This window comes from Salvelinus fontinalis, unplaced genomic scaffold (assembly GCF_029448725.1).
Source record: "Salvelinus fontinalis isolate EN_2023a unplaced genomic scaffold, ASM2944872v1 scaffold_0453, whole genome shotgun sequence".
In the NCBI taxonomy this organism is placed as follows: Eukaryota; Metazoa; Chordata; class Actinopteri; order Salmoniformes; family Salmonidae; genus Salvelinus; species Salvelinus fontinalis.
The window spans coordinates 61997-80976 of record NW_026600662.1 but is presented as its reverse complement, the minus strand read 5'-3'; the positions used below and the strand labels follow the sequence as shown (position 1 = coordinate 80976).

General features: G+C 43.0%; 1 protein-coding gene across 1 annotated transcript in view; it reads left to right on the top strand.

The window, feature by feature from the left end:
• The window catches only part of LOC129846088 (speckle-type POZ protein-like A), a 54863-nt gene that overhangs the window by 20476 nt on the left and 15407 nt on the right, over positions 1-18980 (top strand). The window contains exon 5 of the mRNA XM_055914082.1: positions 14021-14198. Within this exon, the coding sequence (XP_055770057.1) occupies positions 14021-14198 (178 nt within the window). The remainder of the gene's footprint in view (positions 1-14020; positions 14199-18980) is intronic.

Below are 18980 nucleotides of genomic sequence, written 5' to 3'. Positions count from 1 at the left end.
TTTGTGGGCAGTGTGCACATAGCCTGTCTTCTCTTGAGAGCCATGTCTGCCTACGGCAGCCTTTCTCAATAGCAAGGCTATGCTGACTGAGTCTGTACATAGTCAAAGCTTTCCTTAAGTTTGAGTCAGTCACAGTGGTCAGGTATTCTGCCACTGTGTACTCTCTGTTTAGGGCCAAATAGCATTCTAGTTTGCTCAGTTTTTTTGTTAATTCTTTCCAATGTGTCAAGTAATTATCTTTTTGTTTTCTCATGATTTGGTTGGGTCTAATTGTGTTGGTGTCCTGGGGCTCTGTGGGGTGTGTTTGTGTTTGTGAACAGAGCCCTAGGACCAGCTTGCTTAGGGGACTCTTCTCCAGGTTCATCTCTATGTAGGTGATGGCTTTGTTATGGAAGGTTTGGGAATCGCTTCCTTTTAGGTGGTTGTAGAATTGAATGGCTCTTTTCTGGATTTTGATAATTAGTGGTATCGGCCTAATTCTGCTCTGCATGCATTATTTGGTGTTCTACGTTGTACACAGAAGTTATTTTTTGCAGAATTCTGCATGCTGAGTCCCAATTTGGTTTTAATCCCATTTTGTGAAATCTTGGTTGGTGAGCGGACCCCAAACCTTACAACCATAAAGGGCAATGGGTTCTATAACTGATTCAAGTATTTTTAGCCAGATCCTAATTGGTATGTTGAATTTTATGTTCCTTTTAATGGCATAGAATGTTCTTCTTGCCTTGTCTCTCAGATCGTTCACAGCTTTGTGGAAGTTACCTGTGGCGCTGATGTTTAGGCCGAGGTATGTATAGTTTTTTGTGTGCTCTAGGGCAACGGTGGAATTTGTATTTGTACCTTTTTTGGAACACCATTATTTTGAATTACTGAGATTTACTGTTAGGGCCCAGGTCTGACAGAATCTGTGCAGAAGATCTAGGTGCTGCTGTAGGCCCTCCTTGGTTGGGGACAGAAGCACCAGATCATCAGCAAACAGTATACATTTGACTTCAGATTCTAGTAGGGTGAGGCCGGGTGCTGCAGACTGTTCTAGTAGGGTGAGGTGCTGCAGACTGGGTTAGTAGGGTGAGGCCGGGTGCTGCAGACTGTTCTAGTGCCCTCGCCAATTCGTTGATATATATGTTGAAGAGGGTGGGGCTTAACCTGCATCCCTGTCTCACCCCACAACCCTGTGGGAAGAAATGTGCCTATTTTAACCCCACACTTGTTGTTTGTGTACATGGATTTTATAATGATGTATGTTTTTCCCTCAACACCACTTTCCGCCAAATTGAGTCAAAAGCTTTTTTGAAATCAAAAAAGCAAGAGAAGACTTTGCCATTGTTTTGGTTTGTTTGTTTGTCAATTAGGGTGTGCAGGGTGAATACGTGGTCTTTCGTACGATAATTTGGTAAAAAGCCAATTTGACATTTGGTCAGTACATTGTTTTCACAGTTTTCTCTCTCTAGGGTAGTTAACAGAGTATCCACACTTCTCTCTCTAGGGTAGTTAACAGAGTATCCACACTTCTCTCTCTAGGGTAGTTAACGGAGTATCCACACTTCTCTCTCTAGGGTAGTTAACAGAGTATCCACACTTCTCTCTCTAGGGTAGTTAACGGAGTATCCACACTTCTCTCTCTAGGGTAGTTAACAGAGTATCCACACTTCTCTCTCTATGGTAGTTAACGGAGTATCCACACTTCTCTCTCTAGGGTAGTTAACGGAGTATCCACACTTCTCTCTCTAGGGTAGTTAACTTCTTGAGAATACAGGGGGTGCTATTTCGCATTAGCATAATTGCCTCTACAGACTAAACTGCCTCTTATTCAATTATTGCTGTTACTATATGCATATAACCATATAGCATTGGATAGAAAACAATCTATGGTTTCTAAAACCGTTCCAATTGAGTCTCTGAGTCAAACACAGGTCATTTCACAGCACTTTCCCTGAGCCTGAAAAAGATTGCAAGATGTGTATGCTCGCTTCAAAGCTCTGCCTATATATGGTCACGCCACCTATGACCCGAATGACACTTCCTACTTCTTCCTATGGGTGTTTGGAAGACGTCAGAGGAGAAATTTTTTGTTTATCTTGTACTGACGTGAAATAAGACTTATTTCTTTAGCGTGACCGACAACTTCCGGTTTCTGAGATGCGCGTTTTCAGAGGTGGCATTGTCTTTTGTTATGCTGACGTTATGGATGAAAACTATCTCCGTGTCGAAGTTTGTTTGCTACATGTGACCATATCACCGTAATGTATGTTTTTTCAATATAGTTTAATCAGATTATTAGAATTTTTTCGGGAGTTTTGCCGTGTTCCGTTCTTTGAGTTTTTTAACTTTGGGAATTGACCGTGCCAGTCGACCAGTACCCAGGCTGAATGAAGAGGGGAGGTTGCCATTGTGAATGGATTGAACGACTCATCAGGACTAAGGACACCTTGATCAACATTCTGATGAAAGACCAGCAATAGTAAGACCCAATTTACGATGTTATTTCATATATCTGTCGTGCATGTGAACTGGTCGCGCGCGTCCAGCTGGTTTTGGCTGGCCTGGTTATGCTAATTAGCGATACATTTTGTTTTCGCTATAAAACATTTAAAAAATCTGAAATATTGTTTGGATTCACCAGATGTTGGGCTTTCAATGTCTGTACGCTGTGTATTTTTTCTGAAATGTTTTAAGACAAGTAATTAGTTATATAACGTTGGTCTCTGTAATTGTTCTAGCTGCATCAGCACTATATCAGATTGCAGCTGCAATGTAGAACTGTGATTTATACCTGAAAAATGCACATTTAAAAAAAAAAAACTATGCTATACCATAAATATGTTATCAGACTGTCATCTTATAAATTTGTATGTTGGTTTGTGGCTATCAATATCTTAGTTTAGCCGAATTGGTGATAGCACCTGATGGAGTAAGAAACTGTTGGAGTAAGAAAATGGTGTCTTTTGCTAACGTGTTTAGCTAATAGATTTACATATTTTGTCTTCCCTGTAAAACATTTAAAAAATCTGAAATGGTGGTTTTATTCACAAGATCTGTGTCTTTCATTGGGTGTCTTGGACTTGTGATTTAATGATATTTAGATGCTACTATTTAATTGTGACGCTATGCTAGCGATGCTAATCAGTGTGTGGGGGGGGGGGGGTGCTCCCGGATCCGGGTTAGGTACTCTGTAGAGGTTAACAGAGTATCCACACTTCTCTCTCTAGGGTAGTTAACAGAGTATCCACACTTATCTCTCTAGGGTAGTTAACAGAGTATCCACACTTCTCTCTCTAGGGTAGTTAACAGAGTATCCACACTTCTCTCTCTCTTTCAATTTGCTTTATTGGCATGACGTAACAATGTACATATTGCCAAAGCTTACTTTGAATATTTACAATATGAAAATAATAAGGATCAAAATTGTCAACGGGACAACAGTAACAACAATAAACAAGGGTCAAAATAACCATACATTCAACAATAACAATAAACATACAGTAGAGGACATGTGCAGGTTGATTGGTCTGTCAGACACTGTCCCTCATCTTATGGCAGGCAGCAATGTAGTGCGCTGCCAACCCACAGCTCTCTGCGTCCTCCCCCAACAGGACGGGTAGCCTATCCTCATCAGAGAGGTCTTTGAAACCTTGAATAAGGGTTTCAAATTTGGGGAAATTACACACTCTAATTGTTTTATATTTTTTACATTTTGTTAGGAAATGCAGCTCTGTCTCAGGTTCTGCTGTTGTGCAGTGGTTGCACAGCCTTTCCTCTACAGGGAGCCATGTTTTCCTGTGTCTACCCTTCTCAATGGCAAGGCTGTGCTCACTGAGCCTGTACTTTGTTTAGGTTTTTCTAAGGTTCTGTTCAGTAACCATGGTCAAATAGTTTGCCATGGTGTACTGTCAATTTAGGGCCAGATAGCACTGCATTTTGCTTGGTGCTTGTCTTTCTCAATAAGTAATGTATTTTTGGGGGGGGACTATGTTGTAATTTGGTTTATTCTGATTGATTGGATGTTCTGGTCCTGAGGCTTCAGTGTGTTAGTAGAACAGGTTTGTGAACTCAGCCCCAGGACCAGCTGGATGAGAGGACTATTTACTTTGCTCAGCTCTTGGCATTGCAGGGCTTGGTAATGATATGAGAGGGGGTCACTGTATTTTAGATGTTTCCAAAACTTAATTACTATTTTTTGAGATGTTATTATTAGTGGATGTTGGCCTAATTCTGCCCTGCATGCATTGTTTGTAGTTTTCCTCTGGACATGTAGGAGAATCTTACAGAACTCTGCATGCAGGGTTTCAATGGGGTGTTTGTCCCATTTGATGAAATCTTGTTTTGCAAGTGGACCCCACACCGCGCTGCCATAAAGTGCAATGGGTTCAATGACATATTCAATTAGTTTTAGCCAAATTTTAATACGTATTTCAATTTGAATTAGTTTTTTAATGGCGTAGAATGCCCTGCGTGCTTTCTGTCTCAGTTCATTCACTGCCTCATTAAGGTGTCCAGTTGAGCTTATTTTTAAACCTAAGTAATTGTAGTGTGTGCAGTACTCTATATATTTTGTACCAATTGAGAACTTTGGTCTAATTCCCTGAGAATCATTATTTTAGTATTTTTGGGGTTTACTACCAGGGCCCAGGTCTGGCAGTCCTGCTCTAGCAGGTCCAAGCTCTGCTGTAGGCCATGTGCTGTGGGTGACAGCAGGCATAAGTCATCTGCGAAGAGTAGGCATCTAACCTCTGAATTGTGGAGACTAACACCAGGGGCTGAGGATTTTTCTAGAATAGTGGCCAATTCGTTGATGTAAATATTGAAGAGTGCAGGGCTCAGATTGCAACCCTGGCGAAGGCCCCGCCCTTGGTTAAAGAATTCTGTTATTTTCTTGCCAGTATACATTGATTTAATTATGTCATATGTTTTACCCTCTACACCACTTTCAATAACTTTGTAGAACAGTCTTGTATGCCAAATAGAATAAGCACAATGTGAGTTTGAGCATCTCATTTAGGATACCATCAAGTCCGCATGCTTTTTTAAATTTGAGGGCCTGAAGTTTCTGATAGAATCAAATGCTTTTTGGAAGTCGATAAAGCAAGCGTATATTTTGGTGGACATGTTTATCTATCAGGGTGTGTAGAGTGTAAATATGATCAGTCGTGCGATGTTTTGGTATAAATCCAATTTGGCTTTTACTCAAGACATTGTGCTTATTAACCTTTCATTGCTACCCGGATCCGGGAGCATCCTCATCAAAAAAGCTGAGTAGCATAGCCTAGCCTAACGCGACAGGGATATCATATAATATAATTTTCATGAAATCACAAGTCCAATACAGCAAATGAAAGATAAACATCTTGTGAATCCAGCCATCATTTCTGATTTTTTAAATGTTTTACAGCGAAAACACAATATGTATTTCAATTAGCTAACCACAATCGCAAAAGACTCAACCGCATATTTTCACCATTTTTCTACCGCATAGGTAGCTATCACAAAACCGACCAAATAGAGATATAATTAGTCACTAACCAAGAAACAACTTCATCAGATGACAGTCTTATAACATGTTATACAATACATTTATGTTTTGTTCGAAAATGTGCATATTTGAGGTATAAATCATAGTTTTACATTGCAGCTACCATCAAAAATATCACCAAAGCAGCCAGAATAATTACAGAGAGCAACGTGAAATACCTAAATACTCATCATAAAACATTTATGAAAAATACATGGTGTATAGCAAATGAAAGATAAACATCTTGTGAATCCAGCCAATATTTCTGATTTTTGAAGTGTTTTACAGCGAAAACACAATATAGCATTATATTAGCTTACCACAATAGCCAAACACACAAATGCATTTATTAGCAGCAAAAGGTAGCGATCGCAAAAACCAGCAAAAGATATAAAATTAATCACTAACCTTGACCAACTTCATCAGATGACAGTCTTATAACATCAGGTTATACAATACACTTATGTTTTGTTCGAAAATGTGCATATTTAGAGCTGCAAACCGTGGTTATACATTGTGAATATGTAGCATCGATTCACCAAATTGTCCGGAGCTATTTTGGACACTCACCTAATCTGACCAAAGAACTCATCATAAACTTTACTAAAAAATACATGTTGGACAGCAAATGAAAGATACACTAGTTCTTAATGCAACCGCCGTGTTAGATTTTTAAAAATAACTTTACCATAGTTTAGAACTCTTACATTTATAATCCTACAGAAAACCTTCCCCAGGTTACTGTTCACACAAATGCCTCTTGTTATGGTCAAATTTGTCTCTGTTCTTAAAGATTCGGGTTATGAATCCTTGATTCCAGATGTCATGGAAATAACCTACACTCAGGATCAAATTAAACAGTTTTAATATAGTCAATTGACATTTTGCACTAGTGAGTTTGAGCATCTCATTTAGGATGCCATCAAGTCCGCATGGTTTTTTAAATTTGAGGGCCTGAAGTTTCTTATCGAGCTCCTGGTCAGTAATTGGGGAGTCCAGTGGATTTTGATTGTCCTTTAGCTTTTTCTAATCCATTCAACTTCTCATGAATTTGGCGTTGTTCTGCGTTAGTGTCAATTTGAACGGTGTTGTCGAGTGTTTTAAAATGGGTTGTCCTTATGTCACCCTTTTGTATCGCTAATTCCTCTTGTTTCGATTTTTTAAAGTTTTTTCCAATTTTGCCAGAAGTTGTTTGTGTTTATGGACTCCTCAATTAGTGTCAGCTGCTTGCTGTTGTACTGTGCTTTTTTGGTTCTGAATGTACGTTTATAGAGTTTTAAAGTCTCACAGTAATGAAGGCGTAATTCACCATTATTTGGGTCTCTGTAAAATTATAAGGATAAAACGTAGAACATTATCCAACCAAAAGCACAATCTGCATCAAACGTCAGTTGTCAATTCTGCCCTGCATGCATTGTTTGTAGTTTTCCTCTGGACATGTAGGAGAATCTTATAGACCTCTGCATGCAGGGTTTCAATGGGGGGGTTTTCCCATTTGGTGAAATCTGGTTTTAGTAGGTATTAATAGGTATTTCAATTTGAATTTGTTTTTTAATGGTGTAGATAGCCCTGCGTGCTTTCTTGCTTTTTTGGTTCTGAGTGTACGTTTATAGAGTTTTAAAGTCTCACAGTAATGAAGGCGTAATTCCCCATTATTTGGGTCTCTGTGATTTTGGTTGGATAGTGTTCTAGTTTTTTTCCTTATAATTTTACAATCTGCATCAAACCAGTTGTCATCTGTGGTCTTTTTATTTTTATCAATTTCAATTGTGCTTCTTTTGCCATTTGCCTGAATATATAGTTGATGTTTTTACTGCTAGATGGATGCCTTCTTTACTGTGAGTGAATGTGCTATCCAGAAAGTTATCTAAGAGTGTTTGGATATTTTGGTTCCAGGTTGCTTTCTGGTATTCTTCTGTGCTGTTTTGGGCCCATCTTTGTGAATTTCAGATGTACAGCTTACTGGGCTGTGAATGTCTGATGTTATACAGCTTACTGGGCTGTGAATGTGTGATGTTATACAGCTTACTGGGCTGTGAATGTCTGATGTTATACAGCTTACTGGGCTGTGAATGTGTGGTTGTTTCCATGTCTGTTCTTTTGAGGAACAACGTAATTTGGCTGTGATCGGTCAGAGGTGTTAGTGGCTTGACAGTGAATGAGCTGAGAGAGAAAGGGTCAATGTCTGTGATCATATAGTCCACTGTACTGTGGCCAAGAGGTGAGCAGTAGGTGAATCTCCCCAAAGAGTCCCCCTGTAACCTACCATTGACAAAGTACAGACCCAGGCTTCTACAGAGCTGCAACAGATCCCTTCCGTTTTTGTTGATGGTGCTGTCACTGTTGTTTCTATGGGGGAGATTAAGGCAGTTAGAAACAGTATGGCCTGTAATAAAGCTGTCCCCTCGTGTGGTTGTTAGATCAGGTAGTGTTCCTGTGAGAGCATTTGTCCCCACAGATGAGCACATTTCCCTGGGCCTGGAAATGGCACGTCTTTCTCAAGGGTGGGGAAGATCTCCTCTGAGTAATATGGGGATTCTGAGAGGGGATATATATTGCGCAAAGGAACACATATTTTTCTGTCAGTAGAAGTTATTTTTTCAGTTTTAACCAAATGTGATATTTACCAATTTTGAGGGGATCAATTCGATTTTGTAGTTCGGATTTGTACCAAATGATCAGTCCTCCAGAGTCTCTGCCTCTATTGACAGAGCTGTGTTTCTGTGACGGCACAATTACCTCTCTGTAGCCTGTGGGACAGTGAGTGACAATGTCAGCCTTACACCATGTCTCCTGCAGAATGATGATGTCAACATCTTTCAGATGTTAGTTGAACTCCAGTGCTAAACTCTTCAGTCCAAAGGTTGATGAGGTTAGGCCCTGAATGTTCCACATGCTAACTGATAGTGATTCCATGTTGCAAAAGGGAAGAATAGCAGTCAGAAATACAGTGACTACTAACTAATAAGTTGTTAGGAGTGAGATAAACAGGATAACAGCTAACGTGCATCTGTGTGTGTGTGTGTGTGTGTGTGTGTGTGTGTGTGTGTGTGTGTGTGTGTGTGTGTGTGTGTGTGTGTGTGTGTGTGTGTGTGTGTGTGTGTGTGTGTGTGTGTGTGTGTGTGTGTGTGTGTGTGTGTGTGTGTGTGTGTGTGTGTGTGTGTGTGTGTGTGTGTTTAGTGCAGATGTATTGGAGGAGCTGTTTAATCTCACTCAATCCTACAGGGTTCTCCTGTCCTCTGACGACCTCTGCGTAGCTGCGCTGGTCCTGCTGTTGGGCCCTCTGGAGTGGAGGGGGGCCAGATCTGGGCCCTGGGGCTTCCTCTCTGGTCTGGTAGAGGTGGTGGTCTGGTGTGGCGTTGAAGGGGCCTGGGGCTCCTCGGTGCAGTGGTCTGGTAGGGGTCTCTGGGTGGTCCTCTGCCCAGTACATCATGGGGTGTTTGTCTACCAAGTGCCACGTCCTTTAGAGACTTGGCAAACATCCCTACTGTCTGCTTCCTCAGGTGGGAGTGGTCGTGCAGATGCTCTGGGGTGATTGTTGGGTACGTTCGGGAGTAGGCCACACCCTCTGGTGATGTCAGCGTTGACTTTCTGCAGCTTCTCTCCAGGAGTCTCTACAGTCTGTTCTCTGTGCTGCAGCACCCTCTTGATGACAGACAACTCCTTTACCATCTTCTCCTTTACCTGCTCTAGTGCTCTCCTCATGGTGACCTTTACCTCCTCAAGAGCTGTGGTAAGACTCTCTCCTCATGGTGACCTTTACCTCCTCCAGAGCTGTGGTAAGGCTCTCTCCTCATGGCGACCTTTACCTCCTCAAGAGCTGTGGTAAGGCTCTCTCCTCATGGTGGCCTTTACCTCCTCAAGAGCTGTGATAAGACTCTCTCCTCACGGTGACCTTTACCTCCTCAAGAGCTGTGGTAAGGCTCTCTCCTCATGGTGACCTTTACCTCCTCCAGAGCTGTGGTAAGGCTCTCTCCTCATGGTGACCTTTACCTCCTCATGAGCTGTGGTAAGGCTCTCTCCTCATGGTGACCTTTACCTCCTCAAGAGCTGTGGTAAGGCTCTCTCCTCATGGTGACCTTTACCTCCTCAAGAGCTGTGGTAAGGCTCTCTCCTCATGGTGACCTTTACCTCCTCAAGAGCTGTGGTAAGGCTCTCTCCTCATTGTGACCTTTACCTCCTCCAGAGCTGTGGTAAGGCTCTCTCCTCATGGTGTCCTTTACCTCCTCATGGTGACCTTTACCTCCTCAAGAGCTGTGGTAAGACTCTCTCCTCATGGTGACCTTTACCTCCTCAAGAGCTGTGGTAAGGCTCTCTCCTCATGGTGACCTTTACCTCCTCCAGAGCTGTGGTAAGGCTCTCTCCTCATGGTGACCTTTACCTCCTCATGAGCTGTGGTAAGGCTCTCTCCTCATGGTGACCTTTACCTCCTCAAGAGCTGTGGTAAGGCTCTCTCCTCATGGTGACCTTTACCTCCTCCAGAGCTGTGGTAAGGCTCTCTCCTCATGGTGACCTTTACCTCCTCATGAGCTGTGGTAAGGCTCTCTCCTCATGGTGACCTTTACCTCCTCCAGAGCTGTGGTAAGGCTCTCTCCTCATTGTGACCTTTACCTCCTCAAGAGCTGTGGTAAGGCTCTCTCCTCATGGTGACCTTTACCTCCTCATGAGCTGTGGTACGACTTTCTCCTCATGGTGACCTTTACCTCCTCAAGAGCTGTCTCTCTCAGCTCCTAGACAGAGTTCTTCAGCTGGGTCCTGCACTGGTTGATCTGGTCCTGTAGAAGCTCTGTGTCTGGGCTGGAGGTGGTGTAGCTGGGGGGCTGCTCCTTCAGCTCAGTAACCCATACCTCTAACAGAGCCAGCCTGTCTCTCAGCAGTCTGGAGGTGGTGTAGCTGGGGGACTGCTCCTTCAGCTCAGTAACCCATACCTCTAACACAGCCAGCCTGTCTGGAGGTGGTGTAGCTGAGGGACTGCTCCTTCAGCTCAGTAACCCATACCTCTAACAGAGCCAGCCTGTCTCTCAGCAGTCTGGAGGTGGTGTAGCTGAGGGACTGCTCCTTCAGCTCAGTAACCCATACCTCTAACAGAACCAGCCTGTCTCTCAGCAGTCTGGAGGTGGTGTAGCTGGGGGGACTGCTCCTTCAGCTCAGTAACCCATACCTCTAACAGAGCCAGCCTGTCTCTCAGCAGTCTGGAGGTGGTGTAGCTGGGGGGCTGCTCCTTCAGCTCAGTAATCCATACCTCTAACAGAGCCAGCCTGTCTCTTAGCAGGCTGGAGGTGGTGTAGCTGAGGGACTGCTCCTTCAGCTCAGTAACCCATACCTCTAACAGAGCCAGCCTGTCTGGAGGTGGTGTAGCTGGGGGACTGCTCCTTCAGCTCAGTAACCCATACCTCTAACAGAGCCAGCCTGTCTCTTAGCAGGCTGGAGGTGGTGTAGCTGAGGAACTGCTCCTTCAGCTCAGTAACCCATACCCCTAACAGAGCCAGCCTGTCTGGAGGTGGTGTAGCTGGGGGACTGCTCCTTCAGCTCAGTAACCCATACCTCTAACAGAGCCTGGGGGACTGCTCCTTCAGCTCAGTAACCCATACCTCTAACAGAGCCAGCCTGTCTCTCAGCAGTCTGGAGGTGGTGTAGCTGGGGGACTGCTCCTTCAGCTCAGTAACCCATACCTCTATCACAGCCAGCCTGTCTCTCAGCAGTCTGGAGGTGGTGTAGCTGGGGGACTGCTCCTTCAGCTCAGTAACCCATACCTCTAACAGAACCAGCCTGTCTCTTAGCAGGCTGGAGGTGGTGTAGCTGGGGGACTGCTCCTTCAGCTCAGTAACCCATACCTCTAACAGAGCCAGCCTGTCTCTTAGCAGGCTGGAGGTGGTGTAGCTGAGGAACTGCTCCTTCAGCTCAGTAACCCATACCTCTAACAGAGCCAGCCTGTCTGGAGGTGGTGTAGCTGGGGGACTGCTCCTTCAGCTCAGTAACCCATACCTCTAACAGAGCCTGGGGGACTGCTCCTTCAGCTCAGTAACCCATACCTCTAACAGAGCCAACCTGTCTCTCAGCAGTCTGGAGGTGGTGTAGCTGGGGGACTGCTCCTTCAGCTCAGTAACCCATACCTCTATCAGAGCCAGCCTGTCTCTCAGCAGTCTGGAGGTGGTGTAGCTGGGGGACTGCTCCTTCAGCTCAGTAACCCATACCTCTAACAGAGCCAGCCTGTCTCTCAGCAGTCTGGAGGTGGTGTAGCTGGGGGACTGCTCCTTCAGCTCAGTAACCCATACCTCTAACAGAGCCAGCCTGTCTCTCAGCAGTCTGGAGGTGGTGTAGCTGGGGGGACTGCTCCTTCAGCTCAGTAACCCATACCTCTAACAGAGCCAGCCTGTCTCTCAGCAGTCTGGAGGTGGTGTAGCTGGGGGACTGCTCCTTCAGCTCTGTAACCCATACCTCTAAAAGAGCCAGCCTGTCTCTCAGCAGTCTGGAGGTGGTGTCGCTGGGGGACTGCTCCTTCAGCTCAGTAACCCATACCTCTAACAGAGCCAGCCTGTCTCTCAGCAGTCTGGAGGTGGTGTAGCTGGGGGGCTGCTCCTTCAGCTCAGTAACCCATACCTCTAACACAGCCAGCCTGTCTGGAGGTGGTGTAGCTGAGGGACTGCTCCTTCAGCTCAGTAACCCATACCTCTAACAGAGCCAGCCTGTCTCTCAGCAGTCTGGAGGTGGTGTAGCTGGGGGACTGCTCCTTCAGCTCAGTAACCCATACCTCTAACAGAACCAGCCTGTCTCTCAGCAGTCTGGAGGTGGTGTAGCTGGGGGGCTAGTGTGGTCTTGGCTCTGGTGGTGTGGTCTTGGCTCTGGTGGTCGTAGGCAGGCAGGGGAGAGGATAGCCCTGTTGACTGGCTAATGTTGGCTAGCTACTTCCAGACACAAATGAGAGAACCGCTCACTCTGACCATTTTACTTGCCCTAGCAGAGCTGGTTATCAAATCAAATCAAATCAAATTGTATTTGTCACATACACATGGTTAGCAGATGTTAATGCGAGTGTAGCGAAATGCTTGTGCTTCTAGTTCCGACAATGCAGTAATAACCAACAAGTAATCTAACCTAACAATTCCACAACTACTACCTTATACACACACAAGTGTAAAGGGATAAAGAATATGTACATAAAGATATATGAATGAGTGATGGTACAGAACGGCATAGGCAAGATGCAGTAGATGGTATAGAGTACAGTATATACATATGAGATGAGTAATGTAGGGTATATAAACATAAAGTGGCATAGTTTAAAGTGGCTAGTGATACATGTATTACATAAAGATGGCAAGATGCAGTAGATGATATAGAGTACAGTATATACATATACATATGAGATGAGTAATGCAGGGTATGTAAACATTATAATAAGTGGCATTGTTTAAAGTGGCTAGTGATAAATTTTTACATAATTTCCATCAATTCCCATTATTAAAGTGACTGGAGTTGAGTCAGTATGTTGGCAGCGGCCACTAAATGTTAGTGGTGGCTGTTTAACAGTCTGATGGCCTTGAGATAGAAGCTGTTTTTCAGTCTCTCGGTCCCTGCTTTGATGCACCTGTACTGACCTCGCCTTCTGGATGATAGCAGGGTGAACAGGCAGTGGCTCGGGTGGTTGTTGTCCTTGATGATCTTTATGGCCTTCCTGTGACATCGGGTGGTGTAGGTGTCCTGGAGGGCAGGTAGTTTGCCCCCGGTGATGCGTTGTGCAGACCGTTGTGCAGGTTATTTTCCTGACACCACACTCCGAGGGCCCTCACCTCCTCCCTGTAGGCCGTCTCGTCATTGATGGTAATCAAGCCTACCACTGTAGTGTCGTCTGCAAACTTGATGATTGAGTTGGAGGCGTGCATGGCCACGCAGTCGTGGGTGAACAGGGAGTACAGTAGGGGGCTCAGAACGCACCCTTGTGGGGCCCCTGTGTTGAGGATCAGCGGAGTGGATATGTTGTTACCTACCCTCACCACAGTAGGGGGCTCAGAACGCACCCTTGTGGGGCCCCTGTGTTGAGGATCAGCGGGGTGGATATGTTGCGTCGTCTGTCAAAGCAACTGGAAAATGTCCATTGGCAGGCATTGTCACCTTGGGCTGCAACATAACTTCTGAGTGATAGCAAGCACGAGCACCACAACCGATCAGCCTACATTACTGCGCAAACACACATCATTACTCAGACAACTAGCGTAGCCATGTCACTTTTAACTTGCTGTTTGGACAGTCAGTATTCCAAAACGGATTGAGCATTAAGGCTTGCAGTGTGAACAAGGCTTTAGAAATTCTCTCCAAACCATCTATTATTGTGTCCGTCCACATAGTGTTTTAGTAGAGATTCATGTATTGTGTTGTAGGTGAGTGTGGTGCAGGACTGTGAACATCTCTGGCCAGCCCAACATGGTTTAGTATTGATCATGTAAATGTATAGATAATGTATTGATCATGTAAATGTATAGATAATGTATTGTATGTTATATTTTATTCTAGGTGAGTGTGGTTCAGGACTCGGTGAACATCTCTGGTCAGTCCAACATGAACATGCTGAAGGTTCCAGAGTGCCAGCTGTCAGATGACTTGGGGAACCTGTGGCAGTGTTCCCGCTTCACTGACTGTTCCCTCTATGTGGGGGGGCAGGAGTTCAAGGCCCACAAATCCATCCTGGCAGGTAACACTACACCACCACTACTACTACACCACCACTACTACTACACCACCACTACTACTACACCACCACTACTACTACACCACTAATGCACTACTAATACTACACCACCATTAATACACTACTACTACATCTCTAATACACTACTACTACTAATATACTACTACTACTACACCACTAATACACTACTACTACTATACTACCACTAATACACTACTACTACTACTAATATACTTCTACTACTAATATACTACTAATACTACACCACTACTACTACTACTAATATACTACTACTACTACTACACCACTAATACACTACTACTATTACTACTAATATGCTACCACTAATACACTACTACTACTACTAATATACTACTACTACTACATCTCGAATACACTGCTACTACTACTAATATACTACTACTACTACACCGCTACTAATACTACACCATTGCTACACTACCACTAATACATTACTTCTACTACTACTACCACTACTACAACACTACTCCTACTACTACCACTACTACAACACTACTCCTACTACTACCACTACTACAACACTACTACTACTAATACAATACTGCTACTACTACTTCTACTACAACACTACAACTACACTACTGCTATACTACTACTACACCACTAATACACTACTGCTACACTACTACTAAACTACTGCTACACAACTACTACTACACCACCAATACATTTCTTCTACTACTACAACACTACGTCTACTACTACTACAACACTACTTCTACTAGACCACTACTACTACTACTACTACACCACCAATACACTACCTCTACTATAATACTACTATTACTACACCACTAATACACTCTACTAAACTACAGCCACACTACTATTACTACATCACTAATACACTACTACTGCACCACCACTATACTACTGCTACACTACTAATACACTACTTCTTCTGCTACTACACCACTACTACAATACTACTACACTACTACTACACCACCACTAATGCACCACTTCTACTACTAATATACTTCTACTACTACACCACTAATACACTGATACTACTACTAATATACTACTACTACTACATCTCGAATACACTGCTACTACTACTAATATACTACTACTACTACACCGCTACTAATACTACACCATTGCTACACTACCACTAATACATTACTTCTACTACTACTACCACTACTACAACACTACTCCTACTACTACCACTACTACAACACTACTCCTACTACTACCACTACTACAACACTACTGCTACTAATACAATACTGCTACTACTACTTCTACTAATACACTACTTCTACTACAACACTACAACTACTACTAAACTACTGCTATACTACTACTACACCACTAATACACTACTGCTACACTACTACTAAACTACTGCTACACAACTACTACTACACCACCAATACATTTCTTCTACTACTACAACACTACGTCTACTACTACTACAACACTACTTCTACTAGACCACTACTACTACTACTACTACACCACCAATACACTACCTCTACTATAATACTACTATTACTACACCACTAATACACTCTACTAAACTACAGCCACACTACTATTACTACATCACTAATACACTACTACTGCACCACCACTATACTACTGCTACACTACTAATACACTACTTCTTCTGCTACTACACCACTACTACAATACTACTACACTACTACTACACCACCACTAATGCACCACTTCTACTACTACTTCAATACTACTACTACACCTCTACTACTACTGCTACTACATCACTAATGCATTACTTCTACACCACTCATTTACTACTACTACTCCATTACCACTTCACTACTACTATGCTACTGCACCATTACTACTACACTACTACACCATTACCAATCCACACCTCCTACTCCTACCTTACCACTACACTACTACTACTCCATCACTGCTACATTGCTACTCCTACTACATCTACACTACTACAACTGCTACACTACTACAGGACTGCACCACTACTACTACACAGCTACGACATCACAACTACATATACCACCATACTGCTAAGACTTCTACTACTTTGCCTACTACAACTACTACACCATTATTATACTACTACTGCAACTACTACTACACTGCTACTACACCACTAATAATGTACCTTTACTACTGCACCTTTACTACTACACCATTACTACAACGCTACCAGTACTACACAAATACAACTGCAACACTAGTACTACTACTACTACACCACTACTAAACTACTACTACTACTACTACACTAGTACTAAACTACTGCTACACTACTACTACTTCACCACTAATACGCCACTTTGACTATTACTACACAACTACTATGACTATAATACTACTTCTACTACACCGCTAATACACTACTACTACTATTATTGCTATTGCAATACTACTAGTACACCACTAAAACTACTGATACACTTCTACATCAGGAATACACTACTACTACTACTACTAAACTTTGCTACACTACTAGTACTACACCACTAATACACTCCTTCTACTGATACTACTACTACAACACTACTACACCACTAATAAACTACTGCTCCACTACTTCTGCTACTACACCATCTATACACTACTACTACACCACTAATACACCACTACTAAACTACTGCTACACTACTAATACTACATCACGAATACACTACTGCTACACTATTACTACGACTACTACCACGTCACAAATACACTACTTCTACTACTATTACACCACCGCTACTACTACTACTACACCACTACTACTACACCACTACTACTACACCACCAATATACCACTACTGCTGCTACACCACTAATACACTACGACTAAACGACTACTACACCACTAATACTACTGCACCACTACTTCTACACCGCTACTAAACTACTGCTACACTACTACATCACTACTACTACATCCCTAATACACTACTACTACACCAATACATTACTTCTGCTACAACAACACTACTACTACTACTACTACTACACTAATACTAAACTACTGCTACACCACCAATACACTACAACTACTACAATACTACTGCTACACTACTACTACTACACCACTACTAAACTGCTGCTTCACCACTACTACTATTACACCACTAATACACAACTAATGCTACTACTACTACTACTACAGTACTACTCTACTGCGACACTTCTACATCCCGAATACACTACTACTACTACACCACCAATACTTTTCTACTACTACAATACTTCTAATACTACTACACCACCAATACACTACTAAACTACTGCTACCACTACAGAACTACTACTACTACTACACTGCTACTAATATTGCAATACTACTACAACACCACTAATACACTACTACTACACTTCTACATCACGAATACACTACTACTACTACACCACTACTAAACTTTTGCTACACTACACCTACTACTACTACTACTACACGACTAATACACTACTTCTACTACTACAACACTACTACTACACCACTACTTAACTACTGCGACACTACTACTACTACTATTACTACACCACTAATACACTACTGCTACACTTCTACATCACGAATACACTGCTACTACTACACCACTACTAAACTTTTGCTATACTACTACAACATCAGTACTACACTACTTCTACTGCTACTACTACTACCATAACAACACTACTACTACTACACTACTACTACCACTACACCACTACGAAAGTACTACTACACCACTACTACACTGCTACTAATATTGCAATACTACTACAGCACCACTAATACACTACTACTTCACTTCTACAACACAAATACACTGCTACTACTACACCACTACTAAACTTTTCCTATACTACTACAACAACACGACTAATACACTACTTCTACTACTACTGCTAAACTACTACTACTACTACTACTACTACTACACCACTACTACTACACCAATACTACTACACAACTGCTACTACATTACTACTAAACTACTACTACATCACTAATACACTGCATCTACTACACCACTACCCCACCACTATTACTACACCACCACTACTACTACACCACTACTATTACGACACCACTACTACTACTACACCACTACTACTACACCACCGCTACACCACCACTACTACTACGACACCACTACTATTACGACACCACCACTACTACGACACCACTACTACTACTACTACTATCCCACCACTACTACTACACCACCACTACTACTACTACACCACCACTACTACTACACCGCCACTACTACTACACCACCACTACTACTACCACTACTACGACACCACCACTACTACTACACCCCCACTATTACGACACCACCACTACTACTACACCATTACTACTACACCACCACTACTACTACACCACCACTACTACTACCACTACTACGACACCACCACTACTACTACACCCCCACTATTACAACACCACCACTACTACTACACCACCACTACTACTACCACTACTACGACACCACCACTACTACTACACCCCCACTATTACGACACCACCACTACTACTACACCATTACTACTACACCACCACTACTACTACACCACCACTACTACTACCACTACTACGACACCACCACTACTACTACACCCCCACTATTACAACACCACCACTACTACTACACCACCACTACTACTACCACTACTACGACACCACCACTACTACTACACCCCCACTAATACAACACCACCACTACTACTACTACACCACCACTACTACTACACCACTACTACTACACCATTACTACTACTACACCACCACTACTACTACACCACCACTAA